At 35.2% G+C, this 20,490-nt stretch overlaps 1 protein-coding gene across 1 annotated transcript in view; it reads left to right on the top strand.

Moving 5' to 3' along the window:
* ETNK1 (ethanolamine kinase 1) overlaps positions 1 to 20,490 on the top strand; it is a 40,506-nt gene that overhangs the window by 4,653 nt on the left and 15,363 nt on the right. The window contains exons 2-4 of the mRNA XM_037514227.1: positions 7,795 to 8,054; positions 14,236 to 14,376; positions 17,428 to 17,570. Coding sequence (XP_037370124.1) covers positions 7,795 to 8,054; positions 14,236 to 14,376; positions 17,428 to 17,570 — 544 coding nt within the window. The remainder of the gene's footprint in view (positions 1 to 7,794; positions 8,055 to 14,235; positions 14,377 to 17,427; positions 17,571 to 20,490) is intronic.

Raw genomic sequence — 20,490 nt, 5'->3', positions numbered from 1 at the left:
TTTCAAATTCCTCCTCTTTAACATTGTTGAAGGCAGGAACCAAGATAACCTATTAAAAATGTATAACCCCTTTTATTTTAACATTTGATATTTTATTATAAGTGTACTGAAACCCAGATAGTTACTCTAACTTGTGTTCTCTTTAGTGTTCTAATTTAATAACTTTCTTAATTTAAAAAATGAGTTCGGTCCTTTAAGTGATAGGAGTTTTTGAGTTCTATCGCCAGCCAGGGAACTAACCCACATGGTGCAGCAGACCTCTCTAGTCTCTCCTGCTACTCCCCTTAGCAGTGTGTTTCAGTGGATCCACCTGTTCTGCTTCCCACTTTGTCTCTGGTGGATACTCTTAACTCCCCCACTCCCCTCCCGCCCCTCCACCACTGGCCTACACCCCAGTTCTTCTATGCAAAATAAATAAAAATCCTAAAATAAAGGAATAGTTCTTTAAAAAAAAAAAACTTTTTAAAACAAGATTTATTTCATTTATTTATTTATTTTTAAAGATTGATTTATTTATGCTGCAGATGGCTTCACAGTGCTGTGCTTAACCCCTTGTGCCACCAGAGAGGCCCTATTATTTATTTTAATTTATTCATGCACACAAGAACTGGGGTACAGGCCAGGGGCACCGGGGCTGAGAGGATTCACCAGAGGCAGAGTGGGTAACAGAACAGGCAGACTGACCCAAATACACTGCTGAGGGGAGCAGCAGGCAAGACAGGAGAGGTCCACTGTGCCATGTGGGTAGCTCTTTGGCAGGCCTGGGATCGAACTTGAGCTGCAGAGGGTGTGGATAGCTTCACAATGCTGTGCTCAATCCCTTGCACCACCAAGGAGGCCCCTGATTTAGTTATTTATGCATACAAGAACTGGGATGCAGGCCAGAGGTGCGGGAGAGGGGTTGATTAGATTCATCAGAGACAGAGTGGGGAGCAGAATAGGTAGATTGACTGAAATACACTACTGAGGGGAGCAGCGGTGAGATAGGAGAGGTCTGCTGTACCATGTGGATTAGTTCCCTGGCTGGGGATTGGACTCATGCAGGCAGTGGCTGGCAATGGCTTTATAGTGCTGAGACTTAATCCTTGTGCCTCCAGGGAGGCCCCAAGAAAGAAAATTTTAAGATAAATTTAAGTAATATATTTTCAGTGTTTTGGAAGGATATGATTTAGGGATCTTGAGTCTCACAGATACATGTGGGGTTATCATTTTCATTCAGCATAGCTTTCAATATCAATGGTTAGATCCATTTTTCTATATTCCTTCTCACTTGTTTTCAGTGTTTGTAATAGAATATTCAAGTAAGTAATTTTAGGTGATAGCGCCTAAAATATTTATTATCAAAGATATATAATGTTTGATAGGCTCCCATGTATCTTATTAGGATGTGACTATAAAGTCAGGAACCTAATGTGCTCATTCATTTTCAGGTATTAACAACTGTGGGATTTGTACTAAGAGAACCACTTCACCTTATGGTTTTTGAATACTGACCCAGCCATTTCTAACCCTTGGCAAGTTTTAAAATCTCCATAAAATGGAATTACTCTCTACCCTGGAAGATAGAATGAGAATTAAATGAAATATATAAAATTATTCATAGCATGTTTTAGGGCTTTTGTGTGTCTATTTCTGATCTCCAACCCCTCCTCCCTCCAGCCTGCCTATTTGTCAGTTGAAAAATTATTCTCAAAGAATCATAAGCTTTGATCTTCAGTGATTCTGACATGTATTTTATTTTTTTGTACAAGGTTCAATGCTAATTTCCATCGCTGTTCCTTTGTACAACTAATTGTAGAAGATAGGCAGAGGGGCTTCATAGAGGAGGGTATATTTAAGGGCAGCATGGAAGGAAAGACCTGATCAGATGGAATGAGGAAGCATTTCTGGGCAGAGAAGACTACTTTGAAAAAGCTAGACTATCAGAATTTTGGGTAGAATAGAGCATGAATAAGAAAGGAAGTGGGAGTAATTTTTGAAAAAGGGAATGAATACATAAGCGTTTGCACCTTTTTAAGAAGGTGATATTTTGTTATATGGGACATAATGGGAAACGTGAATGTTTTTCACTAGGTGAGTTATGTCACTTATTTTTTAGGTGGCAGGCTACATACATGCAGGCAGTATTAGTTGAGGGAAATGTTTGAATTGGTGAATGATCACTTAGGACATGGGTTTTGAAACTGGTGTAACCACACTTTGATAGGATGCTAAATCAATACAGTGGGTTGAGACCACAACAGTTTAAGAAGATGAGGTGTAAGATAAGATGTGATAGATCAGAGAGCCCGGAAAGTAATAAGGTAAGTATTGTTCTGTGGAGGTTGTTTTCATTTTATATAAACATCTGTGTACTGAATTAGATTATGAATACATTTCTGTGTATTGCATTAAAAAATCTTTGAGAAACCTTGGAGAGATAATGATGTTAGTCCAGACAAGAGGTATTGCAGCCCAAATTAGTACTGTGGCCTTGGAGAATGAAAATAAGGGACAAATTTGACGTTTTAGAAACTTAATGTGCAGGCCTTGTTCATTAGTTGGGGTTGATGGAAGAAGGAGAGCTTAAGGGTTTTTTGTTTTGTAACCAAGATGCGAAAGTAATAGAGGACCTATGTTTAAGATTATGTTTCTGAGATTTTTGTCTTATGAGGAGTTATTTTACTTTCTATATCACATGGGCTATAAATAAATTTATATCAGTCTTGAAAATTGTGAGATATAGCAAACACACAGAGCAAGCAAGAGACATAAATTGTTTCAAAACGAATGCTGTATAGCCCCAACACTGGGAAAGAAAGGTGACCAGCAGTCCAGAGTAACTCTGTTTTTCCCTTCTTAGTCCTAACCTCTGCTTCCCTCTAGTGACAATCACAGTAGCAAGAGGTTAAGTGTCAGCACTATGAAGCTATCCTCAGCCACTGAAGCACAAGTTCGATCCCTGGCCAGGTTGCTGACCCACATGGTGCAGCAGACCTCTCTTGTCTCCCCACTGTTCCCCTGAGCAGTGTATTTCAGTCAGTCTGCCTGTTCTGCTCCCCACTCTGCCTCTGGTGAATCCACTCAGCCGCCCCTGCACCTCTGGCCTGTACCCCAGTTCTTGTATGCATAAATAAATAAAAATCTTTAAAAAATTACATAAACAAGAACAAATTTTTTTTAAATATTTATTTATGCATACAAGAACTGGGGTACAGGCCAGAGGTGTAGGGGGGAACGGTGAGAGGATTCACCAGAAACAGAGTGGGGAACAGAACAGGTAGATTGATTGAAATACACTGCTGAGGGGAGCAGCAGGTGAATCAGGAGAGGTCTGCTGCACCATGTGGGTAGCTCCCTGGCTGGGGATGGAACTCGTGCTGCAGTGGCTGCGGAGAGCTTAGAGCTTAACCCCTTGCACCACCAGGGAGGCCCAAGAATGAATATTTTGAATCAGAATTTCTGTAAGTCAGTACTACTCTGAGAAAATAATATACCAAGTACACAAATTTTCTTTTACAAGGGACTGTAAGAATGTGAAATAATTGTTTCACTAAAAAGATGTATCATATTATTAGACATTGAGTAGCAAGAAAAAAACCCATTTCCTCTCCATATTATATTTAAAAAACAACTTTTTTTCTTGCCTTCTACTTTACCCATACATATTTTACATAGTTGTAGCCATACCATATGTACAGTTTTGTATCTTTTTTTTTCCACATGGTCTTTCATAAATATCTTTCCATGTTTGTGGGGCATATAATTTGATAACTGCAAAATAATCATGTTAAAATTGACTTAATTATTTAAAAAATGAATTTTAAGGATTCTGAATTGTATAAAGAAGAAAATTAGTCTCTTTAAGTCAGTTGATTTTGTCTAAAAATATGAATATATGTCCTTAATAAAGCCATGAAAAGGTGCTCCATGAGATTTGTATTAGTTTTGTCCACCTTATGTTGAGGTGGAATTTTGTGTATTTAGTACAGTATACATACCTACCACATTGAATTATTTGTAGGCTTCAATATGAGGTGTGAACCATCTGAGGGCAAAAAGCATTATTTATGTATCTTTAATCATTGTTCTCCATTGAGAGACCATCAGGAACATAACTGTAGGTGATGAGGTTGGGTTTGTTATTTTCTGATGTAAGGGAGAACTTACACCATGGGGAATGGTGGAGGTCTTAGTGAGTGGTTGTGAGAAAAGCTTTATATGGAGTTTGGGTTTGTCTGCTGATTTGGGGGAAGGTTCAAGGAAATAAAATTTTCCTCTGGGTTGAGAGCTGCCAGGAAGTAAGGGGGGCTGCTAGTCTGTGGCTGTCAGTATCTTTATCTTACCTGCAGGGTAGAGGAATGAAGCAGGGTCAAAGCTGTCAGTGGAAAAGGAACAGCACTTACTAATGTTAGGCAGATTAGGGGCATTTGATCATTTTTGTGGCTTGGAAAAATGACAATTTTGTCTATAAGCAGACATGATTGCAGAGTGTTTTGTTTGTTTGTTTTTTTTTTTTTTTTTTTTTGCCATCCCAGTGGTCACAGAGTGGCCTCATCTAGTGGTGGTCTGTGAAACTATGTTCAGCAGAATCTTAAGGCTTTGCTTCATGTGCTGTGTTAGCTCCTTGCTGTTATGCTCCTTATCTCTTTATCACGAATGTAGTTTTTTCACAAGTAAACTCGTTCATTGTGGAAAAAAGAAATGTAAAGCCATGTAAGCCAAAAGAAAAGTACAAAGTACTTAGAAACAAGAAAACAGATCTATTTATTTTTTTTTAAGTTTTTTTTTTAAAGATAGATTTATTTATACAAGATTGATTGATTGATTTATATAAGCACTGGGTACAGTCAGAAGCATGGGAGGGTGAGAGAATTCACCAGAGCCAGAGCGGGGAGCAGAGCAGGCAGAAGGACTGAAGTACACTGCTGAGAGGAGCAGTGGGCGGCAGGAGAGGTCTGCGCGCCATGTGGGACCCTCCTCTAGTGGCCGGGGAGCAGCCGGGGATCGAACCGGCGCTGCAGAGGCTGCGGGCAGCTTCGCAACCCAGCGCTCAACCGCTGCGCCACGGGGGAGGCCCAAGAAAGCAGATTTAAATTACCTAATATTTTGTTGAATATGTTACCTTTATACAAAAAAATATTTTTATAGGTATGAAGTTATATTATTTGTAAATGATTTTTTTACACTAGGGGTTTATGATGATTATCAATTCATTGTGGTTAGTGTCACTGGGGTTGTGATCTTGTGTCATCCTTATAAATGTCTATGTAGCCTCAGTAATAAGTGCTTAGTAATCTTACACATCTCTAACCCTTTTCTCTATATATATCTTCAGCTCTATGTTTCTGTATGTACATATAAATGTACAATGTAGTATGCACAACTATGGAACTAAATTATTATAGGCAAGGATGAGAGAATGCATTTGTTATAAACTACATCAAGAAGACATGAATGGTATTTGATTTCTAGTGTAAGAATTACGTACCTACTATTTGTTATGAGGATGTAGAAAACAAAGATTACGAGTCTTGGCATTTGAGGAATGTAGAGTGTTACTAATTATAAGCATTTCAGGATGTTAGTTTCACAGTCTTTATCACAGTAATGGAAATGTTTGATCTCTGTATGTCTTAGGAAGAAGTTAGGGAATAGCGTGTGTATTGATACGGCATTGTAACAACAGCATGCTTTTCACCACATTAATAAAGTGACGATTGGCATTTAGTTTAATAAGTGGTGTTTTTTTGGTCAGTGCCTTCCTACATATAATCTTTTTAAAATCTAGGTGGAAAGCAGCCAAGTATTTAGAAAAGCATACCTAAAAATCATAAATATTCAAAATAAATCTTTTGTTTGTACTTCCCTAATAATGATAAAGTTATTGTGTACCTGTGAGAATGACCTATTTCAAACAGATAAACAAATGTTGACTAGGATGTGGTAAAAAAGGGACACTTTCTGTATTGGTGGGAATGTAGATTAGTGCAGCCATTATGGAAACAGTAATTAGATTTTTCAGCAAGAATTACCATATGATTTTATAAGTCATAATTCAAAATTCAGCTATTCCACTTCTGGGTATTAGTCTAAGAATATGTAAACAGCAATTTGTTGTCTTTTGTTTTTATTTTTAAATGGAGCTTCCTTTTTTTTAAAAATTGAGGTAGTATTGGTCTACAACACTGTATGTGATAAAGGAGAATAGGTTTATACTTCCTCAGTAAACAGCAGTACGAAAATATACCGGCACTCCTATGTTCACTGCAACATTATTTACAATAGCCAGGCTATGGAAATAACCTTAATGCCCATTGCCAGAGTAGTGGGGATAAAGAGGATATTGTGTACACAGTGGAATAATACTACTCAGCTATAAAAAAAAGATGAGATCTTGCCTTTGTAACAACATGCATGGACTTTGAAGGGGTTATGATGCGTGAAGTAAGTCACTTGTTTCACTTATGTGGAAGATAAACAAAGGTAAGGGGGAAAAATCCTCTAGATTCTGACAACAGAATGATACCAGAGGGAGACAGGGCTGGGAAGGAGGTCAATTATATGATGGTGGGTGGAAATTGGGATTTAGTGGTGATCACAATGCAGTCTATAGAGAAGTCAAGCAAAAAGCTTATATCTAAAACTTAAACAGTATTGTAAACTATTGATAAAGCAATAAAAAAAACCAAACCAAAATAAGTCTTCATCTTAGCTCATATTGGGTAAATAAAGACAACAGTCAAGTCTTGAGAGACATGTAAAAACTTATTAGATTAATTTAATATTTTCAGATTTTCATCTGAAGATCTAAAGGCTTTTCAGATGTCATTTATTGTTATAACAGTTCTACCGAAATAGAACAATTTACCCTCATTCTCAGGCATTAGGTCAATGTATACACATTTAAAATTTATCATTTATCCTCTTTTTTTCCCAGTTGTCTTGGAAACAAGGTCCTTAGCTCTTGCTTTCACCTTTTTCTCATTTCTTTATTCATCTCTGAGCTTCCAAAAGCTCTGAAATATAATTGGATAAACAGAAAATTTACTTCTAGTGCCAATATAGTAGAAAGTGAGTTTTTGAATAGAAACTTACAGAACTAATGATGCTCATTATCTGCATGCTTTTTAAGTATACCATTTATGCTCAGATCTGAAAGATGACTGAAATACTTGATTTTTAAAGATCTTGTAAACTCCCAAAAGGCCTTTTCAGGAAATATGCTCTAAATCTCTATATTTGTTTTCCTCTAAGGTTTTACTTCCTTTTTTGGCTGTAGTATTCTAGTTTAAATTTTATAACCCAATTTAATGCATATTATGTTATGTGACTTTTAGAATTAACATTTAAATTCAGGGTTTTTTAAATAACTTGGGCATTTATCATAATGTAAATTAGAGTAGATTATATTTGTATATTTAAACTATGTCATATACAATACTAGGAAGAGAAAGTCCTTACCTTCAGATACTTCATATATATTAGACATAGAAGAAATCATGTTTGTATATACACTTAGGAACATTTGCAATGATTGTAGTACAAGGCAATAGATACCAAGAAAAATATATTTAACTCTTGTCTTTAACAAGGAAGACATGTAATAGAGTAATAAATAGTACCCTTCCTTTTTGCTTAAATCAATAATTAAAAGTATAGACATGTGAGGCAACATTATATTGAAAAGTTTTTTCATCTAAAAATCTAGATTATTTTAATTAGTATTTACTTACTATCTGGTTATTCTGTATCATAGAAGTATATAATTGTAACTGCTCTCCTCCCCACCCTCCAATTTTTTCTTTTTGGCAGCTTTTCACAGATGGAATCACAAATAAACTTATTGGCTGTTATGTTGGTAATGCAATGGAGGATGTAGTCCTGGTGCGAATTTATGGCAATAAAACTGAATTGTTAGTGGACCGAGATGAGGAAGTGAAGAGTTTCCGAGTGTTGCAGGCTCATGGCTGTGCACCTCAGCTCTACTGCACCTTCAACAATGGACTGTGCTATGAATTTATACAGGGAGAAGCATTGGATACAAAGCATGTCTGCAACCCTGCTATTTTCAAGTATGTATCTGTTTTTCTAAATAATTTTTCTTTTTTAAGTGCACTGAAGAAATATTTTTAGAATGGTCCTTTCTTTGAACATTTACTTGGTTAACTTAGAAATGTTTTTTAGTTAGTATTTTGTTTTGTGTTGGTTTTCTAAAGGAAAAAGAAATTCCTTTTTTTTTTTTTTTTGGTAAAGATTTATTTATTCATGCATATAAGAACCGGGGTATAGGCCAGAGGTGCGGGAGAGTGAGAGGATTCACCAGAGACAGAGCAGGGAACAGAACAGGCAGACTGACTGAAATACACTGTTGAGAGGAGCACCGGGCAAGACAGGAGAGGTCTGCCGCGCCATGTGGGATTCTCCCCACCCATGCTGTAGAGGCTGCAGACAGCTTCACAGCGCTGCGCTCAACCGCCTATGCCACCAGGGGAGGCCCAGGAAAAGAAATTTCTATGTGATATTTTGATTTGTGACTCTTTGCAAAAGAATGGAGTTCAAGAGGTTTTGGATTATCCTTTTGCATGGGATTGGGGCTTCCCTTTATTTATTTATTTATTTTAAAGATTTATTTATACAAGCACTGGGTACAGTCAGAAGCACGGGAGGGTGAGAGAATTCACCAGAGCCAGAGCGGGGAGCAGAGCAGGCAGAAGGACCGAAGTACACTGCTGAGGGGAGCAGTGGGCAGCAGGAGAGGTCTGTGTGCCATGTGGGACCCTCCTCTGGTGGCCGAGGGGGTGGGGGGGTAGGGAGGGTGGGGGGGATCGATCGAACCAGCGCTGCAGAGGCTGCGGGCAGCTTTGCAACCCAGCGCTCAACCTCTGTGCCGCCGGAGAGGCCCCCCTTTAATTTTTTAAAGTAGTACCTAAATCAAAATGTTATACAGTTCTTATTTCCAAGTTTTGTTATTAGTTGCTTATATTTATAGTTCTTTCTTACTAAGGTTCTATTAATTCTGTTATGCTTCCTTTTATTTAATTCCAGTGCATTACATTTTTTATAGGAAAAATACCTTGTTTATGCTTGATCAATTTTCTGTAATGCTATCTTTTAAAATTATCTTAAAAACTCTTGCAAATGGGTAGATTTGATTTGAAAACAGAAAGTTCATTCTTAGTTTAAACCAGAACTTCTCAAATACTTTGGTCTCAAGACCCCTTTACTCTTAAAGGCTGTTGAGGACCTTTTCATTTATGTGAGTATACAATATTTACTATCTTAGAAATTAAAACACATTTTTTAAGAAGAGATATTTTTGCAAGCTGTCAGTGTAATGATATTATCACATATCTTCATGTGGCTTCTCAAAAACTTATACTATATATTTGTGAGAGAATGATAATGAATGAGGTATGGAACAGGATATGAAACAGTTTTTTAACCTTATAAACCACCTGAAAGTGTCTTGGGTCTCCAGGGTCCTTGATCATATTTTAAGAATTAGTTAACACGTGGTAAAGAGTGGAATGGACCAGTATCATAGAGATATATGGAAATCTTACATTCCAACTACCAGATAGATTCTTTCTCTTTTCTTTTTTTAAATAAACTGCTTAGAATGTGTTGAAGGATCCTGTTTGTGTCTGCTCGTTGATGTCAAATTTTTGTGGTGTTTAGCCTTGCATATATATTTTTCCCTTTATTTATAAATCTTCAATATCATTCACAGAGGTTGAGAGAGAGGTCTATGCTAGGATTAAAAATAAATAAATGAATAATTTTAGGCCAAAGGGAAAGCTAGAGTTAGAATCAGATACAAAAATATATTCTATAAGGTATTAGAAAAGCATCATATACACTTCCTAATAGCTGTAGTGGGAGGAAAAGACTAGTTTTAGGAGTTGGTATCCATAAGGTTTAAGAAAAAAATTGCTTAAAGCTAATGCCACTTTTACTGGTATAGCGGTCTTAACTGTCTTTCGTAAAGTCTATACTTAAAATATATTTCACATTCATAATTCTCAGTTGTCTTAATACTATAAAATTTCAGTTGAGCTGCTGGCAAAATTATCATTAAGTTTAATGTAGAATTTTTGGTTTAGGGAAAGCTCATAATTGATATTTTCAAGTAATTTGAAGTAGAAAGATAGCATAATTAAAGTTTTTTTCCAAGAACACTGAAGTTTTGTCAAAGCTTGCTTTGGTATTTGATACAGTCACAAACATGATAATGTTAAATCAATTATAACAAGGAAAAAACAATACTATGGAGATAGTAAAAAGGTCAGTGATTGCCAAGGGTTAGGAGGAAGAGAGAAATGAATACATCAGAGCATTTTTAGGGAAATGAAAATGTCTGTATGATTTGAATGGTACATATGACATGATTTTGCTCAGACCCACAGAATGTACAACACTAATGTAAACTATGGACTTTGGGTGATAGTCATGTGTCAATGTGGGTTTCTCATAACAAACGTACTACTTTGGTAGGGGCATTCACTTCCTCTGTATGGGAAACCTCTGCACCTTCCCCTAAATTTGCTGTAAACCTAAAACTGCTCTTGATCTTTTGTCTTTTTTGGTACTTAATTAGATCTGCTTATTTAGAAGTGTCTTGAGTGTGTGTCTGTGTTACTAATGTAGGCCTATAACATAGAAAGTTAGAATGTATACTGTTAGAAATCAAATAGCAGTACATTCAGTTCTATGACAATTGGCTTGTAATAAGTGATATATTGTGCTGACCCACAATTTGAAAAAAAGCAGAAGAATGGAGTTTGAGAAAGGAAACAAAAGATAACTGTAAGGAACTCTGTCATAGGATATGATTAGTAGGCCTTAAGAGTACTTGCTATTTACCTTATTTTCCTATTTAGTTAAGATTATGTTGTAATTCTCTTACAGCATATTTAAGTGCTTAGCAGTTTTTTGCTAATGACTAAAAACAGAAAATACGAAAAGAAAAGCCAATTGAGGAAAGGCACTTTTGAACTAATAAAAGCTGAATTATATATAACTTTAAGAAGGAATGTGGTTTTATTGTTTTCAGTTTGTACAGTGAAAAATCAGGTATGCAACTGAATAAATGATGGTTATGGAGCCCTTGAGATTAAGGGTGTAAATTTAGGATGATGTGCTTAGTTAGCTTTTCTTCTTTAAAAAAAAGAATTTTTTATATTTATGGTGAAAAAAGATCTTTGATTTATTAATAAGTGCTTCCTACCAATTTGAGGTTAGTTTAGATGTCACATTTTGAGCCATTATTACTAAGTCATCCCTTTATTTATAAATCTTCATTATTGTTCACAGAGATCGAGAGAAATAGGTCTCTCAGTCTGGGCCAATTAATTACAATTTCAGTAAATATTGATTAGAGATCACAGAACTCTCTTGCTTTGGCTTATTTAGACAAAGTTGTTTGCCTGTGTTATGGTTATGATAAAGAGTATTTACTTTTTTTTTTTACGTTGAATATAAAAGACATTGGAATATCTGTTTTAGTCTAAGAGGAAAAATAATTAGTTCCTGCTGTACTACTAGTAAGTTATAGTCTGTGACAGACAGTAATCTTGGGGGGAAAGTGAGATAAATAAAGTTACACAGGAGAACAGAAAAGGTTTTCAGAAAAAGTAAGTTTACTGTGTATATTAGGAAATTAGGCCGTGTTACACAGATCACCTTTGACCTGGACTTTAAAGGATGAGGCAGAGTATAGATGAGGCTGAGGGAATGGATAGGAAGACCACTTGCACCAAGTTACTTGCTAACTAAGTAAGTCAATTTAGGGGAAATTCATCAAGGTCTTTTTTTTTAAAGATTTGTTTTTTTTATTTATGCATACAAGAACTGGGGTGTATGGTGGGCGGGTGGTAAGAGGATTTACCAGAGACAGAGTGGGGAGCAGAATAGGAGGATCTACTGAAATCCACTGCTGAAGGGAGCATCCAGCTAGACAGGAGAGGTCTGTTGCGCCTGTGGGTTAGCTCCTAGGCCCTCATGGTCTTTTTTTATTTGAACTATTTTTTGTAGTAATCATGTATTGCTCAGACCTTCAGAATAATTTTTTTTAAAGATTTATTTATTTATTTATGCAAGCACTGGGTACAGTCAGAAGCGCGGGAGGGTGAGAGAATTCGCCAGAGCCAGAGCTGGGGGAGCAGAGCAGGCAGACTGATGAAATGCACTGCTGAGGGGAGCAGCAGGCGCAGCAGGAGAGGTCTGCACGCCATGTGGGACCCTTTCCCGGTGGCTGGAGATTGAACTGGCGTTGCAGAGGCTGCTGGCAGCTTTGCAACCCAGCGCTCAACCGCTGCGCCACCGGGGAGGCCCACCTTCAGAATAATTTTTTAAATTTTATTAGGAATTTTCTCATCAGGTGTTTCTCAAAAACCACCTCTTGCTCTGGGAATCCTGACAGCAACAGACATAAATGTGGAAATTGCAGTTTAATTGAACTATTGCACATTTATCAAAAAGCATAACCAGAAATCACCAACTTCCAATGTTGAGGGTATTACTGTGGTACTGGTATTTGTGGATTATAAGTAAAGTTGATAATGTTCTCTCTTGGAAATCAAAGGTAGTAAGTACATAGTCAAGAAAGAGATGATGCTGTGTTCTGTAATGACAACTCTTAGATACAACTAAGGTACATCAACACAGATAAGTATTATCTTGCAAAATGATAAAAGCATGTCTAAAGCATGCAAAATGGCTGATGCAGGGCTAAGAGGAAAAAAAGCAGCCTTACAGCTGAACTGTAGCTACAATCAGGCAATGATTTGCTTATGTGAAAACTCAAAGGGTGTAGTAAAAATGAACCTATTGGGATGGTAGGAGTCTCTGTTTTTCAGTTTCAGAAACTTCCTATTACAATGCTCTTAATTTATTAGAAGCTTTTAAGAGGGGGAGCAATTAGTATTAGTGGATATTTGAGGAAGTTCCCTGAAACCTTGAGATTTTCAAACATTTGTCTTAATATTAGTGCAGTAAAATCTTTCCTACTGAGATTTGGTAGAAGCACCATTCTATGGTAGTGAGAATCAGAAATCTTTAATTTTTTTATTATCTTATATATAAAAAACAATGATTTATTAAATAATGCTAATTTACCTTAGTGAAGAGTTTTATAGTTTTTTTTGTATATGGAATTTACTATTAGAAAAACAATTGAAGTACTCTAATCTAAAGTCTTTTTAAGAATTACATTTTTTTTTTTAAAGATTTATTTATTGATGCATTCAAGAACTGGGGTATGGGCCAGAGATGCTGGAGGTGAGAGGTTTCACCAGAGACAGAGTGGGGTATGGAACAGGCAGATTGACTGAAATACACTGCTGAGGGGAGAAGTGGGCAAGACAGTGGAGGTCTGCTGTGCCATGTGGGTAGCTCCCTGGACGGGGTTCGAACTTGTGCTGCAGTGGCTGCCGATAGCTTCATAGGTTGTGTCTTAACCCCTTGCGCCACCAGGGATGCCCAAGAATTATATTTTTTAAATAAAGATTTATTTTATTTATGTATGCATACAAGAACTGGGATGTAGGCCAGAGGTGTGGTGGTTGAGAGAATTCACCAGAGACAGAGTGAGGAGCAGAACAGGTGAATCTATTGAAATACCATGCTTAGAGGAGCAGTGGGTGAAAAGGGAGAGGTCTGCTGTACTCCGTGGGTAAGCTCCTTGGCTGGGGATCAAATTCATGCTGCACTGGCTGGCTATAGCTTATAGTGCTGAGACTTTAACCCCTGCGCCACCAGGGATGCCCAGGAATTACATTTTTATGACCATTTTATCTTATTAATTTAAAATGTTTTTTAAAATTTATTTATGCATATAAGAACTGGGGTGTAGGCCAGAGGTGCTGGGTGGTGAGACCATTCACCAGAGACAGGGTGGGGAGCAAAAAAGGTAGATCTACTGAAATACACTGCTGAGAGGAGCGGAGAGGAGCAGTGGGTGAGAAGGGAGAGGTCTGCTGTGCCATGTGGGTAGCTTCCTGGCCAACATCTAACTCTTGCCACATTGCTGGTCCCAAACATTGTATGATCAAAATAGGCCACCTTTCTTTCTACTGATGCTTTTGAACACTTGTTTGCTTTCTGAGTGTTTACTTGCAGAATAATTTTGAATCTTACATAAGGAAAAATGAAATATGTTATAAAATAAATGCACACTGGGTTTTTTAGTTTACTTGGGGATACATATGAATTTTATAATGCTTAATTTTTTTCTCATCATTTTGTTTCAAATAGGCTAATAGCACGTCAGCTTGCTAAAATTCATGCTATCCATGCACATAATGGCTGGATTCCCAAATCTAACCTATGGCTGAAGATGGGAAAATATTTCTCTCTTATTCCCACAGGATTTACAGATGAAGCCACCAATAAAAGGTAAAATTATTTAAACATTTGAAATTATGTTTTACATTGCTTTGTTAGATAATAGACTTCAAAGATAACTATTGGGTTTCTGGGTATGAAATCTCTTTGTACTTAATTAAAATAAGCATTAATTCACTCTCTACAGAAATAGCTTCCTCTCTTTCCCAGCCAGCAACAACAGCTAAAAGTAACCCAAAAAAACACAACCCTGCAAAAGTGGAGGTTGGGGGTCGAGTAGAGGTGAAGGGACAAGAAACAGATAAAAAACATTTTTTAAAAAGTAAATGTAAGATTACTATGAATAGATACATTTTTGCATAGTATGAGTTGGCAGTGGGGACCTTTAAAAATATTTCTTTTTATTTTAGACTATTTTTAAGCTTTACTTTGGTATAAATGTAGACCTAGAGTTTTACATTGGTGCAGTCTATTAATATTGGAGTAAAAGATTTTGGGTTGTCTGGTTCACTGTGACTATGTCCAGTAAAGAGGTTGAAGACTCATTCATTGGGGTGTTAACTTTTAATACTGGCTCCTCAGGTTCACACTGACTAAGGTATTTAATAATTTTCTGTATAAAAACTTTGTAAATTACCATTTATTATTAATTTATATTGACATTTTTATGTACTGTGATTAGTACTAGTACACAATTGGAAATTTTATTTCGTTCTTTGTTTCTAAAGCTTACTTGAATATTTCAGGCTTTGTATTAACTTGAATATTTCAGGTTTTGTTTTCAGAAAGTCTTTAAGAACAACATAGACAAACAGGGACCTATACATTTTTCTTATTTTTAAACAGTTTTTAATAAATATTTGGGGAAAAGCTGGACTGTTCTGTTTAGTTTGATTATTTCAAAGATTAGTTTGTTTTGGTCTGTGTATGTTTTTATTTCAGGTAATTTATCAGACCTTAAATTTGATAGGTATATTACACCCCTTAACTGAAATAGGCAAATTTTTGGAAGTGTGTCTAGTCTGCTAGATATTCAGGAAATGACAAATCTTATTTTAGCTGTTTATTGAAAGATTTTGGGAAAACCACTTAAAAATAATGACATAGGTAGCAGTAGAGAATGCACGCATTTCTTGACTTTTTAGGGTAACGTGAAGTTATGGTTAAGGGCAGAGGATTCTGAAGGTAGAATGCCTGAGATCAAATTTAGTTCTGCTTTGTAACCTTGGGCAATAACTTGTTTCCTCATTTGTAAAACTGAAATAATTAAGAATAGTATATTTACCTTTTAGGGTTTTTGTGAGGATTGAGTTTGTATATACAAAGTGCTTAGAGCAGTGCTTAGATTTAGAATGAGTGCTAAATAAATGTCAACTGCTATATTAAAATGATAATTATTACTCAAAGAATGTTATTTAGTTACATTTCCTAGATTATCCAAGGTATACTTTAAATTCTTGAGATTAGTGATACTTTGGAAAAGCTGGAGATTTACTATAATAACAGGGCAAAAGCACTCTACCCAATAGAAGATATTCAACTAGAACATTAGAAACAAGTATTTTTCTTATTTTCTATCATTCCTATTTGTTTTTTAAGGATTTTTATTTATTTATGCATAAAAGAACTGGGTTACAGGCCAGAGGTGCAGGGGCGAGAGGATTTACCAGAGAATGGGGAGCAGGACAGGCATATCCCCTGAAATACACTGCTAAGAAGAGCAGTGGGCTAGAAGGAGTTTCTGCTACCCCCTGTGGGTTAGCTCCTGGCCAGGGGGTGGCTGGCAATACCTTGATAGTACTGAAACTTAACCCCCTCCTCACCAGGGAGGCCCACATTCCTATTTGTTTTATAAGAAGATTGTAATTGCCATGTTCATAATCCCTTGACTCATACTATTTCCATTCAACTCTACCTTTTTAATAGATTCTTGAACAGTTAACACCATTTTGAAAAGAACTAATAAGGAGTACTTTTGGAAGCTCAGTTTAGAAAAGAATGCAGTGGTTAGGAAAATACAGGTAGCAACCACCTGAATAGAAACAATTTATTAAATTTAGTAGTACAGTATCTTTATTATATTGTAAAGTTGAAAAACAAAGTTTAATTTGAGAGACCACAGAGAAAAATGAGAACCTGGGTTAATGTTTTTAAGAAGAGAAAGTGACAACAGCAATTTTTGAGCCTGATGCTACTGAAGAAATTAGCAGCCTATTTTTAGTTGAGTTGATTTTAATCAAATTAATACAAATATAACATAAATACAGAAAAGCATAGAATGAAAAGCTGTGATCTCTAGTCCTGCTTCCTAGTACCTCCCACCCTTTGCAGCCTCACCACTTCCAGGCAGATTGTATAATGGATAATATTAATGTTATATGATATGTCTGTCATGATTATGTGATCATGTAATAATGAATTACCAGTAGTAGAAATATCTTTTGACTTTGAAAGTGAATTTCACTGAGAGATTAGCTGATTTATACAGCATTCACCTTTTCCTTTCCAAGCTTGAAATAGATCTACTGAAATACACTGCTGAGGGGGATAGCGAGGGAGACAGGAAAGGTCTGCTGTGTCATGTGGGTTTAGCTCCCTGGCCAGGTATTGAACTCATGCTGCAGTGACTGGTGATAACTTGATAGCACTGAGACTTAACCCCTGTGCCATCAGGGACGCCCAATATTTCAGTTCTTTTATGTATTGTTGCAATTTTAAAATGTACTTAAACACTCTTTTTGTTAAACTCTGTGTTGGTTTTTCTACATATAAAGGGGAGATGAGTAGAAAATGATAGAAAATACCAAACACATTTGGAATAGTGCTTGGTAAATGTTTATATTATTACCTCTTCGAATTTACAGTGATAGATTTTTTCTTTTTCACCCTACATTTTATCTGTTGCTCAGTTTCCTTTTAACTGTGTTCAAGCTCATGGTTAAGGTTATTCACTCTTTTTGGAATAATTGGCCTGTTGTTTTAGTTAATGAGTATGTGCAATTAAGCTTAACAAACTTATTAAAAATAGATTTTAATCTTTAGTCAAACTAAGAAAAATGTCATTAATACAACAAGCTATAACTCTTCTTTTAAAACTAAAAGGTTTCTAAGTGATATCCCAAGCTCTCAGATTCTTCAGGAAGAGATGACTTGGATGAAGGAGAGTCTTTCCAACCTGGGCTCACCTGTTGTGCTTTGCCATAATGACCTATTGTGTAAGAATATAATCTACAATGAGAAACAAGGTAGGTATTTGACTTTACCAGTAAGTAAAGTTGATTTCTGTTCTTAATGGTCCTTTGATCTTTGTATCAATAAGTTTAATTCAAATGGAAGATTAAAAACATGCATGAAGTCTCCTAAGGTTTTCTTTTGGGTTATAAAGTGATGGTAACTGTGCTAAATGAGGAATATATTCTTTATATAAAATGATTTTTAGTTTGGTTTCTTAGGATAATTTGTTGTTCCTGGTCGAGTTTTAAATGAAAAATAATAAAGTGACTATAAACTTAACTGTAAAATCTTTTTGGTAATTCATGGTTTGAAAATGCACATGCTTGTAATGGGGGTTATTGACAAAACTGACATTTCACTGCTTCATAAACAGAAATTTTCTCAATCTTGGGAAGGACAACAGTTTTAGAAACAAAATTACCTGTTTATTATGTTGATATGTTAGATACTGTGATGCTAAGAAGAGAGCCCAGCTGGAGGAAATGTTATTTGTAGTTGGTGAAATTTATATCTACTAGAGTAATAATCAAGAAGCTCTAATAAATAGTGTTAACATTTTTTTAGGTAGACAGTGATATTTTTCATGAATTTTTTTGGTGATTGTTTATATCTTGCTGTATTCAAATTTTCTTTTCATAGTTAAAAAACACTTGGTTGTATTATATTATTGGATAAAGTGGTTTGGGGTTTGGTTGCTAAATGATAGGTACCCTTCAATACTAAATTGAAATATGAAAATACAATTTTGGCTGAAGGATTAGTATTAATTCAAATGTCTATTTGAAAACTATGAAAATGTTGCATTTTATAGGAAACCAGTCTTGAAGAGATTACTTATAGCTGGAAGATTATTTTGAATCAAAAGTGTGCTGTTGTGAAGATAACTAAAGCCAAAGAATTCTAACTAATTGATCATCATTATATTACATTATTTGTGATCCTTCTTAGATTTTAAGTTGACACTATACTAATGCAAATGTTGTTGATATTTGTAACTACCTTAACTTGAAGAAAACCAAACAAAGAACACTGTCAAGGGTGGTAGAATGAAACATATATTCAAAACCACATTTGAGTACCTTTTATATCTGATAGTTTAATGTGGATCAGAGATTTTATTTTTAAAAATATACTGATATGCCATCTTAATTTTGAATGTCTTAAATCTTTGTGTGGAATCATTTAAAAGATTTTCAGGTGTACCGTAAAACTAAGTACTTGACAGTGTCCTTTAATTTTTTATTATCTATTTATTATGTATAATTATTACAATATATATGTACTTTATTATATACTAGTAACCAAATCTCAATGCCATTTGTGAGACAAAAGTATTAGTTATGCACTAAAGCAATGTATTAGCTTTTAATATTAAGTTCAGTGCAAGACCTAATGAACATTTATATAATAGAATTTCAAGTGAGGGGCTTCATCTTACATTTGAAGTGGACACTCAGCTTTATTTTTAACTGCAAGCTAATCAAAGAGAATCTGTTGTTTCCTTTGAAATATAATTTTAACTTCCATATCTTTATTTTCTAAGTTTTTTTTGCATATTCATTTCACAGAGCAAACTTGTTTATAAGCTCAAAAGGGACCAAAAAAATCAGATTACTTTGTTTTAGGTATTAATAAGAAATGCATTTTTACTTTTTTATTTAACCAATTGCCTATCTAAACTTGATCAGTGATATGAAAACCTCATATTTTCAAATAAAATCTTTATGCTTCAATTTGGCTTTAAGAGTTGAAAGGTTGTCTTTAGTTTGTTTTACCAAATGTTACCTCATTCATACTTTCACATCTAATTTTTCTGTCCTACACAGAAGAACACATTTCACTTACCATGTATATTATTTTCATATATTTTTTAAGGTTTGCCCACTTTTATAGAAGTCTATTATGTACCATTTCTTCTTTTCTTATCTTTGTGGTTATGTTTATGTGTTACCTATAGTGACATTCTCTTTTTTTTTTTCCTAAACAATGTTTTTATTGTGTCTGTTAGGGCTTCTAATTTATACCCTGTGACACCTATTAAAAAATGAATTCTTATGTGATTAGTTGATATATAAGCATGAAGAAATATAGCTAGAGTGCTATTCAAGCAAAAATCTAAAACCCTCAAAAGTATAGCAAGAAGTCCATTTTGTTGATCATTTGTCCATTCTATTTTAAATTAGGAGTTAATGGTTTTGAAGTAATGTAACTGTATGACATATTTGTCTTTGTTTATATGAAAAAGATACTATGTCTCCTACTTTAAAAAAAAAGGAAATTCTATAAATTTAGCAAGCGAAAAAATGTTTAAGACTGGCATTACTGCTTTACTAATGGTAAATATTCTAAGAAGGATAATTAACTTTAGAAATATGGACTGCAAGGTGATATTTACCTTCTTAACAGGTTAGTTACCTTGTTAATAGCATCTAAAAGCCAAGTTGAGTCTTGTGGGATTAGAAGAATTTCTACATAGAGCTTCATATTATATACACAGAAGTGTTTGATTTGTTAACCACTTTTTGAGTATTTCTTGTGCTTTGATCTCAGGATTTCACCTTTTTATACCAATCTATGAGATATAAATCTATAAAAAAGATGAAAGCTGGTGGACAGGCCTTGGCACCATCAAGCTCAGTATCTCTCTGTAGTATATCTGTCAGATCTGTAATTTCTCAAGTGCAGATTTAAAATTTTATGACTGTATGTATATATGCTGGATCATCTTGAGGTTTCCACATGTGATTTTTCAATCACAATAACTTAGATTTTATATATTGTAACATAGTAAAAATACAGCTCTTGAAAGCATATAGATTGAAGCCTATTTACAATCATGAGAAGTCAAAAAGAGTACAGTGTACTCTTTGAACCAGAAACATTTGGGTCCAGATGCCCCCTTCATCACATTTGGAAGGAAGTAGTGTTGGA

Source organism: Talpa occidentalis, unplaced genomic scaffold, assembly GCF_014898055.3.
Source record: "Talpa occidentalis isolate TD23 unplaced genomic scaffold, MPIMG_talOcc4v2.1 talOcc4.16, whole genome shotgun sequence".
NCBI classification, from domain to species: Eukaryota; Metazoa; Chordata; class Mammalia; order Eulipotyphla; family Talpidae; genus Talpa; species Talpa occidentalis.
The sequence above is the reverse complement of the archived record's forward strand: the minus strand, read 5'-3'. Positions and strand labels throughout refer to the sequence as shown.